The sequence below is a fragment of the Lactuca serriola genome, chromosome 7, assembly GCF_051521515.1.
Source record: "Lactuca serriola cultivar US96UC23 chromosome 7, Lser_US96UC23_V15, whole genome shotgun sequence".
Classification (NCBI taxonomy): Eukaryota; Viridiplantae; Streptophyta; class Magnoliopsida; order Asterales; family Asteraceae; genus Lactuca; species Lactuca serriola.
Genome location: NC_136414.1, coordinates 105292207 through 105313803, shown reverse-complemented (window position 1 = coordinate 105313803; position 21597 = coordinate 105292207). Strand labels below are relative to the sequence as shown.

General features: G+C 37.5%; 1 protein-coding gene across 1 annotated transcript; it reads right to left on the bottom strand.

The window, feature by feature from the left end:
• Positions 1-13361: 13361 nt before the first annotated feature.
• On the bottom strand, positions 13362-13868 carry LOC145064275 (uncharacterized). The gene has a single exon (XM_079011754.1). It carries the CDS (start codon positions 13866-13868, stop codon positions 13362-13364), a length of 507 nt encoding a protein of 168 aa, XP_078867880.1.
• Positions 13869-21597: the final 7729 nt, after the last annotated feature.

Here is a 21597-nt window from a genome sequence, read left to right as displayed (position 1 = left end):
GATATGGAGGCATTATTTGTATGGAACCAAGTGCACCATTTATACTGATCACAAAAGCCTTCAGCATATCCTGGATCAGAAAATGTTAAAGATGCGGCAGAGAAGATGTTAGAGTTGTTTAGTGATTATGATTGTGAGATACGATATCACCCAGGAAAGGCTAACGTAGTAGACGACGCTCTTAGTAGGAAAGAAAGAGTGGAACCTTCCCGTGTGAGAGCTTTGAGAATGGTAATTCAAACAAGCTTGAAATCTCAAATCATTGATGCCCAGGAGAAAGCGTTATTCAAGGAAAATCTTCCAGGCGAGACTTTACATGGTTTGGAAGAGAGATTTGAAACCAAACCTGATGGAGTTCATTATTTTAAGGACAGGGTCTGGATTCCAAGGGTCAACAATCTGAGAGACATGGTACTAGAGGAGTCTCATCGATCTAAATACTCAATCCACCCTGGAGAGGATAAGATGTACAAGGATCTTAAAGAGTACTATTGGTGGCCTGGAATGAAAAAGGATATTGCCTTGTATGTCGGGAAGTGTTTGACATGCTCAACAGTCAAAGCTGAACATCAAAAACCATCCGGGCTGTTGCAACAACCTGAAATTCCCCAATGGAAATGGGAGCAAATATCTATGGATTTCTTTACCAAACTTTCTAGAACTGCTAAAGGTCACGACTCAATTTGGGTCATAGTGGATGGACTGACAAAATCTGCTCACTTTCTCCCAATCTGGGAAGATTTCAAGATGGAAAAATTGGCCCAAATCTACATCGACAAAATTGTTTCTCTGCATGGTGTACCCCTATCTATCATTTTTGATAGAGATAGTCGTTTTACATCACGATTTTGGTGGATGTTACAGAAGGCACTAGGAACCAAGATAGATTTGAGCACAACTTACCACCCTCAGACAGATGGGCAAACAGAGAGAACAATACAAACATTGGAAGACATGCTACGAGCGTGTGTCATCGAGTTCAAAGGAAATTGGAATACTCATTTGCGTCTAATTGAGTTTTCCTACAATAACAGTTACCACACGAGTATCCAATGTGCTCCATATGAAGCATTGTATGGACGCAAGTGTCGTTCGCCCTTATGCTGGACAGAAATCGAAGACAGACAGTTGACTATACTCGAACCTATCCAGGAAACATCTGACAAGATTGCTATCATCAAGGATAGGCTTAAAGCTGCTAGAGATCGTCAGAAAAGTTATGCGGATAATCGTCGAAAACTATTAGAATTCCAAGTAGGAGACAAGGTACTTTTAAAAGTGTCGCCTTGGAAAGGGCTTGTGCGTTTTGGTAAGAAAGGAAAACTAAGCCCGAGATATGTTGGACCCTTTGAAGTCATTGAAAGGATTGGTCGGTAGCTTATAAACTCCAGTTGCCCCAAGAGTTAAGCGCCATTCACGACACATTCCACGTCTCCAATCTTAAGAAATGTCTAGCCAACGAAGCCTTAATAGTACCCCTGGAGGAAATTAAGATCAATGATAAGCTGAACTTCGTTGAGGAACCGATAGAAATCCTTGACAGGGAGGTTAAACAACTTAAACGGAGTAAGATCCCGATTGCGAAAGTTCGATGGAACTCAAATCGCGGGCCGGAGTTCACCTGGGAGCGTGAGGACTTCATGAAGGAAAAGTATCCACAACTTTTCCCATGTGATGACAAGTGATGACATAGAATGAATTTCGGGACGAAATTCTTTTTAAGTGGGGGATACTGTGACAACTGTCAAATTCAGGTCATTCTTGGACTCATGCATCTTTATAAAAACCATTCATGCACAACATGCCATGGCCTAGTAGTACAGATTATGTCAAAATCTTGCATAAACTAGGATCCAACTAAGATCTAGGACTAATATACTTGACACTTACGACTCTAGTAAGTTGCTTAACTACAATAGGAAATGTCAATGCGATAATTTGAATGAAACTTTCAAGCTTTGTTATAATTGAAAAAGGGTATAAAACCCTAAAAATAAATTAAAATATTCTAATTATACTTCATTATGATGATGAACATCAAACAATATTCCAAAAACCCTAAAGAGCCCAAAATCCAAATTTATAAATCTTAAAGCTTAAAAACTTTATAAAGTTTGGCTATAAACTTCCAAATATCAAATTTTATTAATCAAATTATGGATTATACCAATGGAATAGAAATATAAATTAACATGCATTAATCATAATTAATTAGTTAAAAACAAGATTTTTAAATCAATCAAAAATTTCTTAAAGAATCACTTTTATAAAAATTAGATTTTTATAAAAAATGAAGAGGGAAATTATTAATTTGAATTTTTGGAGAGAGAGGTCTCCTAGTCCACTCAAAAACCGGCCATCTCCCCTCCCCCATGCTCCATCTTCCGAAAAACTTCAATCATTAACTCATTTCCTACACTCTACCTCTTTCCTCTTCACTCTCTCACACTCCACCCTCCTAACACACACAAACTCTCTTCCTTTCTCTCTCTAACTCACGAAATTTCTCTCATTCCTCTGCCAAATTTCGAGATTTTGAAGACTTTGAAGTGTTCTTACTACCCTCAAAGTCAAAACCAAGGTAAACAACAACATCTTCTCTCATAGTTTCATGATTTTTACTTCTTCTTCTTCATAGTTTTCTCTACTTTTCGGATTCTATGCCTTTCCATGGCTAAAAATCTTTATTTCTCCCATGTGGTTTGTAGATTCTCACCATAACACAATGCATGTGTTTGAAATGGTGAAAATTCGGGATCAAACCCTTGCAAGGAGTGAAAATGATGCACATATGTTCATGTGACTTCAAAACCAAGTATTACATCTTCTTCCCCATTTCTTTTGTGTTCTTGCATGATCAAAAGCATTTAAAACATTTCTAGTACATCTTGGATGCTCATTCACTCCATGCATGTGCTAGAAATCGGACCTTAACAAAGGCATGCATGATGTTCTTGTCAAAATGTCCTAAGAATGCACTCAAAGAAAACATGCAATCTGCCAGATTACTTTGTTCAACTATGAACAACCATAACTCGGTCATTACTTAACCAAATCATGATATTCTTTTTGTATTGGATAGTGCCATGAGTTAACTTTCAAACCCAACTGGTCTCACTGTAAGATATTTAATATCCGATTTTTGGCAAGTTTTACAAAATAGTTGCACAAACAGCTCTTTTTCTATGATCACCATTTTTGCCTTGCATGATCAATGGCCTTAACCCAACCATAAATCTGGGGAAATATACTTTAGAAACTTAACATATCGAGTGAATGATGGCCGAAATTTCGTGGCTTAAAACCTCACTGAATGGACTACACAAATTCATGAACTTCAGCCACATTTACATCTCATGCACCATTGCATGCAACATTTCATAACTTGTTTGGGTTCAATACCCCTATTTCCCTTCTGAATAAATTTTGAACATTTTTCCTTTTGAAATCACTCACATGCATGTGATAATCTGTAAAATACCAAAAGTTTTTATTATTTCTTTGATTTATTAAAATTATTGCTAGAAACCAAGGGCATAAATCACATAAAATACTTCCAGAGGTCAATAAATCCGGAACAAATTCATGGATGACCCTTATGATGGATAATGACTCCTCACTAAATTACATCAATTTTTGTTGCTGTTTGGTAAGATTTCCGATTTTCTTTTTGTTAAGATATAATAAATCACAAAACCACCTTAGATAGTGTGAAAATTTTTTATAACAATTTTCGCATACCTTACCTGTGATGGTCGACTCAGAAAAATAATTTCAACATTTTTCATCATGCCTTGCTATTTTTCCCGATTTTTGGTAATTATAATGGTTTTAAAATGGGAAAACTAGTTCTGATTATCCAAAAATCAGGAAAATTTCCCAGAACATCATATTGTACAGTAGGAGGTTACATAAAAAGTGTGAGAAATTTTCTCTACTGTTAAATATTTTTCTCTTATTTTCTAAAGTTAATTACACATAAATACCCAAAACCAGATTATACATTACGAAAACCACTTTTGATATTCTTCCCAGGTTATTTATACTGTAAATGATGTTACAAAAAGTTTTGGTAATTTATTTTAACTGTTTAATATTATTTCTTGAATTAATGATTATTTAAAGGTATAAAACAAGGAAAAATAGAAATACCCACTGAAAAATATCTTTTATTTTTTTCCCAGCATATTTATGTATAATAAAAGTTAAATAAAAATTTTGGGTAATTTTGGAAACTGTTTTATATTTATTTCAATTTTTATTGGAATAAATGCTCAAAAATCATAAAATATAATTAAACAGCTTGGAAATCCATTTTTATATCTTTCCCAGCTTAGTATTGTGTAATATCAGATAAATTAAAAGTTTGAGAACTTTTATCCTTTGAATGCTATTTTCGTGAATTTATGTTGTTATAAAGACTTAAAATTTGGAAAATTTATATTCAAAAGTTGTAATTAATCGCACGACTTGTAGAATTTCGTTATTTCAGAAAAAGTGTAACCAATTAATATAAAATCAAATACTAAAACATAAATTGGCATTTCACTATATGTAGAATTTAGTATATTAGCATTAGATTTCGACATGGAAACTCACTAGTGTGTGTTTGATGTCGTAGGATCCCGGTAGTAAGACGTTGGTGCATTCCGAAGTACCACTTGTACCTACTCGAAACATTGTGAGTATTCACGCACTCCCCTATTTTTAGTTTTTATGTTTTGGGATGGAAAAGCATGTCCAGAAAAACTATAATTTGCATGTTGTATTTAAATTGGTTATTATCAAACACGATTGCTATTGTATTGCTATGTTTCTTTATGTATGTCTATGCAACACGGAACATGAGAACTTATCGTACTAAGGCCCTTGCCTTATCTCTAACCATTAACTCTTTGAGCCAATGGTCATTATGGATTGCGCTATTAGGAATTGACAACTCCTCACTCGCCCGAATCGCTGGAGTGCATGATACCATATTCATCTATGGAACGATAAGCATAGATCTCGATAGAGCTTCAGTCATAGGTTTGGTTGAGACTCATTGTTTGCTCATACACATACAAACTCGTTTCTCGTTATAGCAATAAACTTGTATTCATTAATAGCAATCAACTTTGTTTATCATTAAAGCAATGTACTTGTATTTACGAAAAGCCTTATTTCAAGCTCGATTTTATAAACTTGTGAACTCACCAACTATTTTCATAGTTGACGCTCGTTTTACATGCTTTTTCAGGAAATAATTAGTAAGTGGATATAAAGATTCATCATCATAGAGCATGCTGCATCGTGTTGAAGTTATTTATGAAGTTATCTTTGAACAGTGTTATTTTGGAAAAACTTGTATTTTGTTTCTTTTGAAGCTATGGGTTGTAAACTTTTAAATACTGCTATGGTGATGTATCATTATCTTTTGCAATGAAACCGTTATCGCTTTCATACCTTGCGTTTTCGCATTAGCGGGGTGTGACAGAGAGTGAAACCTTTCCCAGTAAAAAGGTGACTTAGGAGGAACGACTACCACCTTATGGCCTTTTTCTGATACTCATACTCCTACCTTGAATACTTGGACTACATCATTGGGATGTAGGTCGACACTCAGACAGCCAATATCCGAGGCACGGGAAAAATTCAGGCCTAACATAGTAAGGTTAGATATGTCCAGGGTTAACCTTCGTTTCTCATCAGCTTGTGTTCCTTTTCCTTGTAGGAAAAACCATGCCTCCGAAGAAGCGTAACCCATCCACCGGCAAGAAACCTACTCTCTTATTCGATGAAGCTACATTTCAAGCTGCAGTCTCGGCAGCCGTAGCAGCTGTCATGGCTCACCTGAATGCTAACAACACCAATGTTAGCAAGAGCCATATCAGGAATTCCGATCCTAGTGGTGGACAGCAGCAACCAACCTCTACATACCCAGCCACCCAAGAACCTCACTCAAATCCACTGAAGAGAAAGATCAAGATCGAAGAGGGAAGTACCTCGGCTCAAGGATCTTCCGAAGGGCAACGAGTTGAGACAGCCAATATCCCTGCCAATCCTACCATCCCTACACCTAGGAGACCATACCTAGGAAACCTTCCCCACTGTAGCAAGTGTAGCTACCATCATCATGGTATATGCCGGGAACTCTATTGTGCTAGGTGCCGCATGAAGGGGTATACTGCTCGCGTTTGCAGAACCCCGGTTAAGTTTATTACTTCAACTACCAATGTTGCGACCAATGCAGTTTGCCACCTATGTGGAGAGATTCGACACCTCAAGAAGGATTGTCCAACTGAAAGAAAAGACAAGGACACATGAGGAGTCTGACTCTAATGCTTAGGGAGAAGCATCAAGGAACTCGGTAGATTTTGGTACGTCTCTCAATCTCAGATAACTAACCGAAAACATTAAAAAGGCTAATTTTAAATGTAATTATTTCCCCCATTAAGGCGAAAGTCGCAGCACTGTTATAAAATTTAAAATTTCATTAGGTAAAACTATAATGGCTGAGTATATACGTTACGGCCATGTATAATTGAGATGGATAGACCTAGAGTGAGTGAATGCCGCCTCATTTGCTGTTCCTCATTTGGTTGTGGATTTAAGGCGGAGTCGCTCATTCAACAGTCCTCCCCACCTTAATTATACATGACTAGTATATGTGAGGCGATTATAGAAATGCCTCGTGAGAACCCATTCATGAAAAGGTACTCTACTCAGAAACATTCAGGACCCTCTATAGTTCCGCGTCGACTCTATCAGTCCAAGTATCCGCGACAGTGATACACAGGACGAAACCCGAGACGCCTAGAACTTGTGTGCTTGTTCGGCACATAACTCTATCGACCCTCCTACTGTATCATGTCGAAGTGTGCCAACTTTGACGACTCTATCAATTATGGTTCGACTTCGTGCAACCATGTGTAAATCTTTAGTGTTGTGTAAAAAGAACTTTCTCCATATCCATTTAAGCAAATAAAGGTTCTTCCGAACCTAAACTAAATAAGAACAATAAAAACTAATGCGATCCGTCAGTCGTCACTCTTGTCTCAAACCTTCCGAAGTACCCAGGAGAAAGGTACCACGCGCTGTTAACCAACCCCTCTCAGACAGATTGGAACCGAAGCAAAAGACACTGCAGGTATTCCAGAAGACGATAACCACCCGAAGCACACTCCGTAGGTTCCACAGAAAGACCCTTCATCCTATCCCATGGAACAGGAGCTAGAGTCAAGAGAACCCTTGCGGGTTGAGCTACTATAATGAGAATAGATCCGAAGTGTGTTGTCATCCCGGTTAAGCCAACATAGTAGCTAAGCACCCTCGGTTGGTGAAGAAATCTGAGTCGAAAGAGTCAGGGACATTGACTACGACCATCCATTCACGCTTAATTCCCCGAATTAAGCATCGCAACGGATATCCCGGAAATCCGAAAGCTGCGATGAGTTAAACTCTTAGAAGAATGGATGAGGAGATTAAAGTTCCGAGTGATGGAACCCTATACCCGCTAGATTTGACTTAGACCGAGGAAACTCAGAACCTTCAGAAGAGTAGTTGCAGAAGATGTTCACACTACTCAGACACTTCGTCCATCCCGTTACCGATGAGTAGTTCCTAGAACCCTCCACCTCTTACATGAAGGAAATCGTCGTCGCCTTGTAGACGATAGGCTACATTCTCCGAAGTGAACACTAGAATACCGAGAACCACAGAATAACCTTCGCAGCCAAGAATACTTGATCAAAGTGCGAAAGTAGTTGCGTTAAGCCTTATAACCCGGATCCCGAAGAGATTTTAGACTTGACACTAGTCTAGGTGTTAGTTGATGGGTTAGACAAGAGTACGCGCTTTCCACACTAAAATAAACCAATGCCTTGTAGATTAGAACATGTCTTAGAGATTCATTGGACTATCAGGTGCTCCATGAATACTATCTCACGCAGAAATAGTAGAACCACCTCCTGAGATAGTCCAACACTCATCTGGTGAAACCTTATCTCCCCGACCCTGAGGGTTTCTGTTAGGAATATCTCAAGACTCATTAGTGCAGATTCATTTTGCACAAGATTGAGATAGCCACTCTACAACAAAAAGATACCGTAGACACACAACCCATCAGATGATCTAGAAAGTCTCTAAAAGCCATTGACAGGAAACGCGTAACCAAGGACAACCCGAGCCCCCTAAGAACCATCCTGAAGGACTACACTTCCAGTATGAGAGAGAACGTTTGGAACTTCGAAATGGCGATCATGCTAGTGATGACCTCGCCATAGAAGTACACTATGTTCCAAGTACTGAAAATCTATACCCTTCCGAGAGCTTAGGACCATCCGAGATCCTTTACGGAGATTGGTCCAACCCCTCATCAAACCACTACTACTTTCGAAAATTCCACAAGTTTCACCACAGATCGATCCACTCATTAGACTTGATAAGTGTTTTCCCAACGTCACTCTTCGTATCCCACTCACCTTGATAGAAACCATTGAGAACCCTAACTTCGTAGATGAACCCGTAGGAATCACTACTGCACGAGACGGAATCTGCATCCCGTAAGTGAAGGATCGCTAGAAGGCAAACGAAGACCGGAGTTCACTTGGGAGTGCGAGGACAAACCGAATAGGAAGTACCCTCCTGCCTCTACTCGGTCATTTATACCTACTTCCTTGCCTAAACCTGAATTTCGGGATGAAATTCCCTTTAACGGGGGGATGATGTGACAACCCGAAATTTATTCCGTCATTTTTAACCTCCTTTCGTTAATAAGCCCCGCGTTATTTATTTGTCCGTTAACCTTTTGGAAGAGGTTATTAAATTTTGGACTTTTATAATGACTTGGTAAGGGTTGAAATAAAATTAGAAACACCCACAAAATGCCCTTAAAAATGTTCAGTTTCAACCAAGAACACTAAATCGGGTGCGAGCAAAAGCCCCGTTTAACGGCAGTATCGGGTAGATTTCCACTTAGCCCCAACTCAAACCCCTACATAAGGGGGAGTGGACTTCAATTCCATCCCTTTCACCCTCTCTATATACTCTCTCTCTCTCTCTACAACTTAGTTTTCTAGCCAAAATCGTCCGTTTCGAGCCCCAAACGAGTAAGCCATCTACCCTAACTTGTTGTATAGCTTAACTATCATGCAAATTCGTGTTTAAAACACCAAATAGGGGTACATTCATGTGTTTACGGCCCAAGAACACTCTTAGACCGTGAACACCATTTAAGGGGGGGTTTTTAAACCCCAAAACCCCTCCAAAGTGCCCCTAAGGCTTAGATATGACTTGTAGGCTTACACATTCGGACTTAGAACACCTTGAAATGAGTTTTTGGAGAGTAAACATGATTTTACCGACCAAGAGCATGCTTGGGTCGTAAACTCCTCTTAATGGGGAGTAAACTCATATTTGAGTGTTAAAAAGCCACTTAAACACACCAATGGCCTTGGATTAAATTCTAGAATCAACCACCAACAAGTTAGGGACCTTAAACTCAATTAAAACAACTCCATAAGGAATTCACGGCTGTAAACCCCTCATGAAAGGGTACCTGGGCCGTAAACTCCTGCAAAGGGGTTAAATGGTGCCCTAAACTCACCCCTTGACTTGTAAAAATGAGTATAACCATTTATGATTTACTTATGGCCTTCAAAACAATTTATGAATGTGTTGGTGAGAGTTTATGGCCGTAAACTCATAGTTTACTGCCATAAACTCATCAAATAGTCCATATGTTTGAATTAGTCCCTTTCTAATACCCTAGAACACAACCTAGCATCATCCCTTATTTGGTAAAAGGCCATTTAGCACTCAAGAACCTCATCCATGAGTTTACGGCCGTAAACTAATGGGTATGAGGTTTTTTGGGCCGAAATCTCTCCCAAGAGTTTACTCTTGAAGAGTAAACTCCTTACCCAAGCCATACATGTCCATAGATGTTACCCGGGATAACCCTAACACTTAATTAAAGTGATTTCCGCACTTTAGGATGCATATACTTGATTAATTAGTATTATATGTACTAATTGTATGTAAACATATGTTATCATATGTTAATAGGTCACTAAGTATGTTCAAGTCTTTAGTTGACACCGAGCACCCAACCGACACCTTCGTCGGATCCACTTACATCAGGTGAGTTCATACCCCTGAATGAACCTTTTAAATGTTTTACATGTTTTAATGGGGGGGGGGGAATACAAGTTAAACATGCCAGTTATCATATCAATCACATGTGATTGATAACCCGCATGCACAAGGATTTATTACACTATTAACTGTTTTACCAAATTTGATAATGTAAATGGTTTTCTAAAATGTCTTTACTTGTTCAAATCTTTACTTATACTGGTTATCAAAGTTATAATCAAATGCAATGAAAGGTTTTCTAAGGATTTTTAAAGGTTTACAAACTTATTTTACAAAAGAATACCAAGTCGTGATTTTCATAAGTATAAAGGTTTTCCTAAAGTTTTTCATCAAAGAATTCTCCCATGTTTTTATATTCCTACTTGGCTAAGATACCACTGTTTCGCTTCTACTTAGTTTAGACTCCTACTTGATAACACTTTCACTTCGTGATGCGTTTATACTTGTTATCGCTTCTACTTCACTTATACTTGTTACGCTTATACTTCACTTATACAAGTTAACGTTTATACTTCACGATACGCTCCTACTTCACGATACGCTTATACTTCACGATATGCTTCTACTTCATGATACGCTCCTACTTCACGATATGCTTATACTTCATGATACGATCCTACTTGTTAATACTTTTACTTTCTGAAACACTTCTACTTCATTAGACACTTCTACTTCGTTAAACACTTAAACTTCGATTCTACTTAGTTAAATGTATGCCTGTGCTTGTGTATATATATATATATATATATATATATATATATATATATATAAGTAATGTTTAAAGGACTTAGGAAGTCTTGTCCGCCCTATTTCATTTTCTTCGTTGAGATGTGGTCTGGTGGGATCGGATATCCATCCGAAAGTCATTTGATCATTAGTTATATATTATGTGTACAAGCATAGACATATAGGTTTACATTAGTCATTTCAGTTGTGAGTCTCTATCATCAGTCCAGTATTTTTACATCGAATCTCACTATATGAGATACATCCTCAGTGCACGGCCTTCTCCGTTATCAAGTTGGTAGCCAGAGTCTCTTGTAGGGAGAGCGGACATTGTGTGTATAGATCTATATGGGATTGACCCCCGCACCCTAACTGCTAGCTATAGTCTACGGCCTACCAAGCCAAGGGGTGACAAATGTCATACTTACATAGACGCTTGTAGGGCGTCTACTTCTCTAGTGTCTATCAGTATGGTTACGAGTACCTCGGGGTTACCTTATAATTCATGTTCTTAAGGTGATGGGTTTTAACACTGTGTTCACGTTATCCACTGTTTTTGGACCTTGCTAGACATATCATTCAGTTGATACCGCCTGGGGTATGTCTCCACTGTTTTTAGACCTTGTTAGAAGTATCATTCAGTTGATACCGTCTGGGGTCTGTCTCCACTGTTTTTAGACCTTGCTAGACGCATCATTTAGTTGATATTGTCTGGGGTCTGTCTCTACTGTTTTTGGACCTTACTAGACGTATCTTTCATTTGATACCGTCTGGGGTCTGTGTCTCCTTTTGTTAGACTGAGCCAGGCGTGTCGTTCAGTCGATACTCTCCTGGAGTCTATGATTCCTTTTGCCTTAGTCAGCAGTCCTCACTGCTGAGGCATATGTTATTTTCCCTGATATTCTCCTACTTTCTTTAAAATCAAATCCTGTATTTTGATAATGATAGGGAAAATAACTTTTACAGCATAACTCTAATAAGTCTTGGTAGAAGACTGCTTTTAAATAAGAAAATATAGGATTTTCTGGAAAGGACTATAATCCACTGTAGACTCTAAACTACCACTTATATAAAGTTATTTGGATAAAATGACATTAAATACTTATGAACTCACCAGCATTGATACTCGCTTTTCAAATAACTTGTATTCTCAGGTCAGCAATAGACAGGTACATCCCCGGAGCTTTTGATGAAGACCGTTTAGTACTAAGTTGCACCTTTATTATTACTTGTATTACTTTGGTGTTCTATGTAATGTAAACCAATGTAAAACTATTACTATTAATGCAACGATTGTTGTACTTTGATTACTATACTGCATATGTTGTGATACTTGACATGACGTCATCCACGCTAGAACGTTTCCGCCGTTCTGATTTTGGGGTGTGACACCGATGATCTAGGACCGTGAGAGGTACTTGCCACATACTCATTTGAAATAGGTTCAGGAAAGAGAAGCTCCATAAACGATGTAATAGCAGTGGAGGAATCTCTTGTCATGAATTCTCTTTCTATAGGGGAAAGTGGAATAGTTTCAGCATCAGAACTGATTCTTTGACTTGGTGAGACCGAGGAAGTACTTGGAGTAGCTTCATCCACTAAAGGAGACATGGGAGTCACCAGGGGTGGTCTGTATACAACATCTTCATCATAATCTTCAACAACAGCATGTGTACCCCAGCTGGCACCTGAAACATTTTCCGAATACACATTAAAGGATTTAAATAATGATGCATAATAAAACAAGTCCAACTTGCGCATCCGTCTCGTTCTCTTCTAGCCAACGGATGTCAAAGGATTCCACGATCTTCTTGGTGGTTTTGTTGTACACTTGGTAAGTGGTGCGTGCGGCATATCCCACAAAATAGCAGTCATCAGCCTTTAAGTTGATCTTTGGGGTGGATTCCAGGTGAAGAAGGGTGCAAGTACATCCAAAGATTCTGAAGTGAGCAACCGATGGCTTCTGATTGTATAGAATCTCATATGGGGTCTTCATTTGTGATTTGTTGATCAGAAAGAGGTTTTGAACATAACATGTTGTATTGATCGCTTCAGCCTAAAGGAAGACCGATAACTTGGAATCACAAAGCATCGTCCTTGCAGCGTCCATCAAAGTACGATTTCACCGTTCCACAACACTGTTTTTTTGTGGTGTCCGAACAGTGTTGTACAAACGCAAGATACCCTTCTCAACACAAAAGTGGTCAAGAACAACATTTTTGAATTTTGTGCCATTGTTAGTTCGAAGTGCCTTTCACCCTTTCGTTGGTTTGATTCTCAATCATCACAATGAATTTCTTGATCAGGTCAGCAATTCCACTCGTGTTAGACAAGCGAAAAACCCATGTAAACCGAGAGTAATCATCAATCACAACCAAGCAATAAGAATTCTTATTTATACTGAGAACGTTGACCGAACCTAATAAATCCATATGCAATAACTGAAGAACCTTGTTAATTGAGTTGACCAACTTTGGCTTATGTGTCTTGTGATAATGTTATCCTTGAGCACAAGCAACACACTTCTCAAAAGTTATGAAGTCTTCGATTGGAAGACCACGCACAATCTCATTTTTAGGAAGATGATTGAGGTTCTTGGCATTTGCATGGCCAAGCTGATGATGCCAGAGCATGGTAGTGTGTTCAGAAACTTTTGAGAAAAGACAAGTGACTTGCTCGGGAATGTTATGATTCATATCGATGATGTAAGCATTGTCATCCCTTTTCATTCTAACCAAAATCCAGTCTTCAGGAATAATGATTCGAGGCTTCAAAATGAGACACTCTTTGTTTGTAAAAGGAGTTGAATAACCTTTATCACAAATCCGAGATACACTCAACAGATTGTGTTTCAGCTCGGGAGCATAGTTCACATTCTCAAAGTTAAGCACACCATTCATTACGGTACCCTTCTGAGTGATCTTTACACCCTCTCCTCCTGCAAAGGAAACATAACCCCCATTAAAATTTTGAATGTTGTGCAGTTGGGCAATGTCTCCTGTCATGTGCCTAGAACAGCCACTATCGACATACCAAGGTCTGACGATATTCCTCCATAGTTGGTCCTGCACGATGCACGGGATTAGTTAGATTTTGGAACCAAGGCCATAGAAATACTGGGTTTACCCTTGTTAGCAACATAATTTATCTTTTCACAATTTAAGTCAGATTTATTACCGGATGCACATAAAGGACACTAAGGTGATTAGACAGATGAATGTTTGGGCACCCATTTATAATTTGGTTTAGAAATATTAATTGGTGATTTTGAAACATTTTTCTTTGTTTTTGATCGTTTAGGTATCCGTCTATGACTAGATGAAGACCCAGAGGATGCCTTTAACGATATCGATCTTGGCTTAACCAATTTCGGTCTCGTGAAAGTACCTATTGAATTTTTGTTTAAAACTGGTTTGTTCTTTTAGAGTTCAGCCCGAGTTCTGTCTTTATTAAGGTTCCAATCACCATCCCTAGAACGAGATCTCAAGGACTTTCTTTTGAGAGATCTTCCTCGTGACTCATTCTTTCTACCTTGTGCATAATAAGGAACATATGCACGGTTTAGACAATTTTGCGCTATGTGAGCAGGAATTCCACAATTGAAACATGTATGTTTCTTCATATAGAAACTGGTACCACTCTTTCTTGGTTTAGTGTCCTTATGGAGTCCTTTACTGTTCCCACAAGTGCACGTGCATGATTCAGATTGTGTGACTGGCTTAGGTGGCATGTATGTGCTAGTGATAAGTTCATTAGATTTATCAGACATCACCACATTTATTAGAAATATCCGAATCATCAGTTTTCAAAACAAAATCATCAAAAAATAAGGCATTAGATTTCAAATTAGAAACAAAAATAGTAGTGTTTGAATCAAACACATCTTTCACAAAATCAGTTTGCAAAACCAAATTATTATCAGAAAAACTCTCTCCAGTTGCCTACTTCTCTTGAACTAAAGGTGAATCTGCACATGAAGTAGAAATATTAGTATTGTTCACTTTAGAGCTAGATTATGGCACAACCACAACCGATTTTCCATGTTGAAGATTTGCTTCTCTGTCCATTTCCTCAATAGTTATAGGGATAAAAGTGTAATTGTGATTAAAAGGAAGAGGAACACTATCATACCCTAGACCTACTTGCTTTTTGTCTTGCATTTTAATTGTTTTTTTTATCATAGTCTCAACTGTCTTACTTGACACATCAAATTTTTTGAAATTAAATTTAGCATTTTCAAATCTAATCTTCAGTGTGTCAAGTTCGTCAATCAAGCCAGCAAGTTGTTTCTTAACAAAGTTATAGTTCTAACACTTGTTACTATATTCTTCCTGAAGTTTCCTAAAATCCTTAGTTTTGGACTCTAATTGTTCTTTAAGAGGTTTTTGTCCTTTCCTAAGATTATAGCATTCATACTTAAGGTCCTTATTTTCTCTACGTAATAAATCAATTTGATCATGCTTAAATTTAACAGTATCCATGCCTTTTTAGAGCAAGAAACTTTAATGACCTCTTTCTTCTCTAGAGTGGTAGATACCATGAAAGCAAACTGAAGCCGCATCATTTCTGCTTCAGCATCCTTTTCAGCCTTTCCATCTGGAAGCTCACTTATATGTGCCAGATTTCCAGTTTCAGGTCCTGAGATGTTCAATGCTTGAATATGGTCCTTGCAATCAAATGCTTGAGCTACCACCGCCAAGTTTCCAGTTTCACTATTGGATGTTGTTCACCATTGGCACCATTGTCCTATCATGATTCTCTTTTCTATTTGGTTTTGGGCACTCATGAGCAAAATGATCTGGCTCATGACAATTGAAGCACCTAATCTTGCCCATGTTAAACCCAACTTTCTTGTCTCCATTCATACCCTAGTTATTCTTCCCCATCTTATTGGAAAACTGCTTAACCCTAAACACCACCATGGCAATTTGTCAAGTGATATCCATTTCATCCACATCTTCTGGATGAATTTGGTCGAGATCAGCAAATGAGATTTAAGGAGGAAAATCTCCAGCTAAGAAAGCATTGTAACAATTCACGAGACTAGAAGATGGAGCCATATTTTCTTCAGTTTCCTTGGGAGTTAAGATAGTAGCAGGAGCTTTTGAGGGGGAGGTTGAATGTTTATATGGAATAGATGATGGAATACCATGGGTTTGTGGAACAGTGAAGGCTTGAGTTTGTGGAACATTGAAAAGGCATTGTTTGATGAAATTCCTAAATTTGTTGTGGAGTAGGAATTCACATGGTTTATCTCTCGCTGCTTGTCATCGAAATCACAAGCTTTGATGATAGCCATGGTTTCAGCAAGCGTGAATCTGTTGAGATCTTTGATGAATTGCACTGTGTTGAGCTTCCATTTTTTATTTTTTTTAATAGATTAAAAATAAAACTTGTCCAATAATCAAAGAAAGTCACACCGAAAACTGATTACAGCCGGAAATGGATTACAGCCAAAAATGGATTCCGGCCGAAAACTGATTACAGCCAAAAATGGATTTTGGCCGAAAACTGATTACTTCCAAAAACGGTTTTCAGTTCAAAACTAGCAACAACGCTCCACCGAAAACGCCCAGATCTTGTAGAAAATGATGATTTCAAACAAACTTTTGATCCTTTTTGCCCTGAAGCCTCGATGAATAGCAAAAACGCAGCAACAATGAATAATTTGTATTAAAAAGCTAAAAACAATTTCCGATCAAAGCTTGAATCAACCAAAATCAGCCAAAAACAAGCTTAATCACGATTGACACTAGATTGGCTCTGATACCAATTGTAAGTCCCACACCAATGAACCAACTAGTGATCAAACAAAGTGAACAAGATAAAATGATAAATCAATAAGTAGTAGAGGCAAGATCAATCCAAATGCACAAGATTTTCAATTGAAACAAGCTTCAGGTACAAGATTTTCCTATTTATAGGGAACATAAAAAGCAAACTAGTTTACAACCGAAAACATTAGTGGACCGAAAACAGAACACTTTCGGTCCACCCCACCAAAACTCAGATAAAGACCTAACAATAAGTAATAATGCCTACAAAACATATATGCCTAGCACAAACCAACAAATTAGGTCCTAACAAAAATGCCAGGAGGAACTGGGGTATAAATACCATCAATGAGGCAACGAATCGTCCTCATGATGAAACCGCCTAACAATGGCGATTTCGCCCTACAAACTTCACAAGCGGTCAATAGCAGTTCGCCATGTATCTATGAGTAGACTAGAATAACTCTGATATGCCAGGAGCGCAGAGGCCTACTGGTCTATCAATATATCAAGTTAAAATTACATACCTCTTTGATGTAGAATGTCTTCATGAAGCTTGAGTGCCTAGTGCCCCAAGTGTGACACCTCAAATGGTTCACACAACACCAAATACACTTGGAATAGATTAGAGAGAAATCCACACTTCATAAAAATCAGCTAGCCCTTTCTCTCACACATAGTGGCCGATTTTCTCAACAATAAGATGCTTATATAGTTAGTGACAACTAGGGTAAACCCTAATTGTCATGACTTTCCATTTCCTTGGATCCATGGGTTCAAATATACCATGGAGCATCTTATGGGTTTTAGCCCAACTTGACAATCCATGGAGCATTAGCCAACTATACAAGTATGGATGATTTACACAATCAACCCATATATTTAATTAGTCTTCTTTTGATCACTTAATTAATTCTAGATTAATTCTTGATCAATAATTATTAAATAATGTTATTAATATATTAGAAATTATAATATATTAACAAACCTTAAGTGTTATTTCTCTTATTATAGTCTATCCAAATGCATGATGCCATGCAACCCAAATGGACCATGCCGGGTCGGGTCAAGTCTTACCAATTATAGTTATGGACTTAGACATTAATCCAACAGTCTCCCACTTGGATAAGTCTAAAACTATTATTTCAAGTATGACTTCGAGAACCGACTGGCAATCGTAGCTCTCAAAAGCTTCTGTCAAACTCTGACCTTGTCGCTGATCTCTGACATTTGTCAATGACTTGTCCATTAGATAAAGGATCATATATTCCTCCATTCTAGATATCATATGGACTGAGACATGGATTATAATCATTCTCTCTGTCCATTTGTTGTTTCCCGATTTCCGATTTATGACGACTGACTAATTGAACGAATCAAATCAGTCCAGCCCCGGCCGAGCACTTACATTTGTCATCACCAAATCATCGAGGGGCCCATATATATTGCTTTTATCCTGAAGGTAAAAGGAATGGATAAACTTCGACTCATATGGCTTGTTCTATTACTTGTTGATGTTGGGTTTTGAGCATTCTAACACTCCTAAGTGTACATGCAACCCTAAATACCTTGGATCTGTGTTTTCTCTATTATACATACAAATATGAACATCCAACGTATTATCCTAATCTAGCATACAAAACAATTAATATAACAAGATAGAATACATACCTCTTTCATGTAGAAAGTCTTCATGAAGCTTGAGTGCCAAGTGCCTCAAGTGTGACACCTCAAATGGTTCACATAACACAAAATACACTTGGAATAACTTGAGAGAATTCGACACTTCATGAAAATCGGCTAGCCCTTCTATTACCCACACTAGTGCCGATTTTGGTCAAGAATAAGATGCATATATAGTTAGGGTTACACCATGTAAACCCTAATTGACATGGCCTTTCATTTCCATGTTCCATGGGTACAAAAACCATGGAGCATCCATGGAGCATCATATGGGTTTTAGCCCAACTAGATAATCCATGGAGCATTAGCCCACTATATAAGTATGGATGATTTACACAATCAACCCATATATTTAATTAGTCTTCTTTTGATCACTTAATTAATCCTAGATTAATTCTTGATCAATACTAATTAAATAATCTTATTAATATATTAGAACTTATAATATATTAACCAACCATAAGTGTTATTTCTCTCATTATAGTTTATCCAAATGCATGATGCCATGCAACCCAAATGGACCATGCCGGGTCGGGTCAAGTCTAACCAATTATAGTTATGGACTTAGACATTAGTCCAATAGTATCCCACTTGGATAAGTCTAAAAATATTATTGCGTATGACTTCAGGAACCGACTAGCAATCGTAGCTCTCAAAAGCTTCTGTCGAACTTTGACCTTGCCGATGAACTCTGACCTTTGTCAATGACTTGTCCATTAGATAAGGGATCATATATTCCTCCATTCTAGATATCATATGGACTGAGACATGGATTGTAATCATTCTCTTTGTCCATTTGTTGTTTCCCGATTTCCAATTCATGATGACAGACTGATTGAACAAATCAAATCAGTCCTGGCCCAGCCGAGCACTTCCATTTGTCATCATCAAATCATCGAGGGGCCTACATATATCGTTTTTATCACGAAGGCAAAAGGAATGGATAAACTTCGACTCATATGGCTTTTTCTACTACTTGTTGAATCATACACAAAGGCACGTTTTATAACATCGAGTTACCAATGTGTTTTCGTGCAATCAATGTACTATCAACTCATAGTAACATTTCATATCTCTAGGTTTGAAGAATATAAGATATTATTGTCTCATGATCACTTGTGATAAAATCCATGAAGTGATTCCAATGAGCGCGGGTTGAATCCAATACTCAGAACTTATGAGCACTCATGAGTGAAGTAGCCCTTTTTCCAACACCTTAGACCTCTACAAGCCAACCCATGACAGTCTTAATTCATATCTACTTCCAACATATGACCGACTGTGGATGGTTTGAATAACTTAGTCATTCCGGAAGAATAACCTAGTTTATTTTTGAAGTCAAAACATGCAAATGAAACACAAGAATAATTGAATCCAATATGGTATCAAAACCTATGAACATAAATAAAACACCTTTTATTTATCACCATATGATTACACATTATTCATTCTATACCGTTTCAGTTGTCAACTTTATTCTTGACTTTAAAACAATAGTTGTCCCATGCTCCAAGCATGCACACTATGTTTTCTAAACACTAGTCATGCCACACACCAAGTATGCATACTATGTTTGTCTATGATCTTTACTTTGTGAAATTGATCAACTGAACATAACTCCAATGATCCTCTTTTCACAGTCCCAAATCCTTACTACAAATGCAAGAATTCCAAATTCATGTCATTTACTGAAATCTATTAGATTCTAAACTTATATGCATTGATCCTCTTGTAATGATTACGCACAAAGCCAGAAAGATTTGACAACAATCATTACAGAGTATTCCAAAGGAGATCAACTCCTTGGAAACATCCTTCTTGCATTAAGTTTCCTTAATCTTACATAGATTAAATAATTTCTAACTTTGAAACATTTCCAGATTCCATTTTGACTATCACTTCTGAACAAGAGTTGCCTCCTTACAGATTATGTCAAGATGGTCCTTCCATAATTAACACTACACTTCCAACTGTCCTTGAGCAACCAATCTTTGGTAAACCTTAGATTGTCCTCGACAATTGTTTAATCCTTTTTAGTCACATCCAATTCTAGATCTTTTCCCTTCTTAATGCCTCAGGCATTTGGAAAATTTTGGAAAGGATGAGTATAGCACATGTAATCAATCCTATATATGAAGCATATGGGACACGATTCATGATGTCTCACATAAAGACTAAACCAGTCTTTTGCTATAATATTTCCATTTCTATTTGTCAAGTTCTCATAATTCAGATTACGAAAAGGGATTCCGTAATCATAATCGAATTTTAGAACGCAAATAATGAACCCATGTATAGAATTTCCTTAAGTTGAGCCATCCCAACATGAAATTCATATATATTCTTGACTAAATACGATTAAGACTTCAATCTAAGCTTTTAGATTTGAGATGAAGTAGAATTTCCTCTCCCTTAATTATAGCAAAACAACTTTTTCAACCCCTGCAACCTCATGAATTGAAACTTTTGTTTTCTATAATTAACATTTCTAACTTGCAATACTTATCATAATTATCATGCTCCCACTAACATGATGATTATTAGCATAACACTTATGCTTCCACTAGCTTTGACATGTACCTAGAAATCAACTGAACTTTTAGACATCATTACTTTATTGACTTTCTTACCAAAGTTCAGATTTCTGATACTAGATTGCCTTGATAAGACTTTATCAATATCATACAACTCTCTTAGATAGCTCACACGTGTGTCTAAACAATTATGAAGAGGGATGCCATAATCATAATGTTTAGACCTTTTGTCATTCCCACAATTTCTATCTACTCAAAATCTACTTAGTGAAAGAGTTTCCTTACCATCATTTTCATGAATCGAAGAGAAACCTTATGACACTTAGATTTAATGGTGTATGTGTTCTTATCCATGTGAATTGTCAAAACCATAGTCACAAGACAAGGATAATGACAAATCCAAACTCATATGGATTGAACTTGTGCAATCTTAACTTCTTGCCACCTGGCAGCTGAAGGGCCTGCCATTGCTTCCAAATAGTTATGCAAACAATTGAGAACATGTAGAACTCAAATGTATAGCCAACTTAACTGGAATGGGCACAGAAATGTCAGCACGATAGGTTATAAACCTCTACTTGTGTGCTAGCGATGAAATACAGGTTTTATTCTTGATTACTTCTAGAAACCTTTTTCAGGATCTTTTAGACTCCCACTGTCCTCTTGGCATATAAGACTTACTTGTCAGATATTCAAGAGATAGTGTGGATTCTAATCAAGACAAACACTTCACACAATTGGCC

What these genes read in the sequence shown, in the direction of transcription:
- LOC145064275 (XM_079011754.1), bottom strand. Translation starts at nt 13,868, where the DNA reads ATGACAGGAGACATTGCCCAACTGCACAACATTCAAAATTTTAATGGG.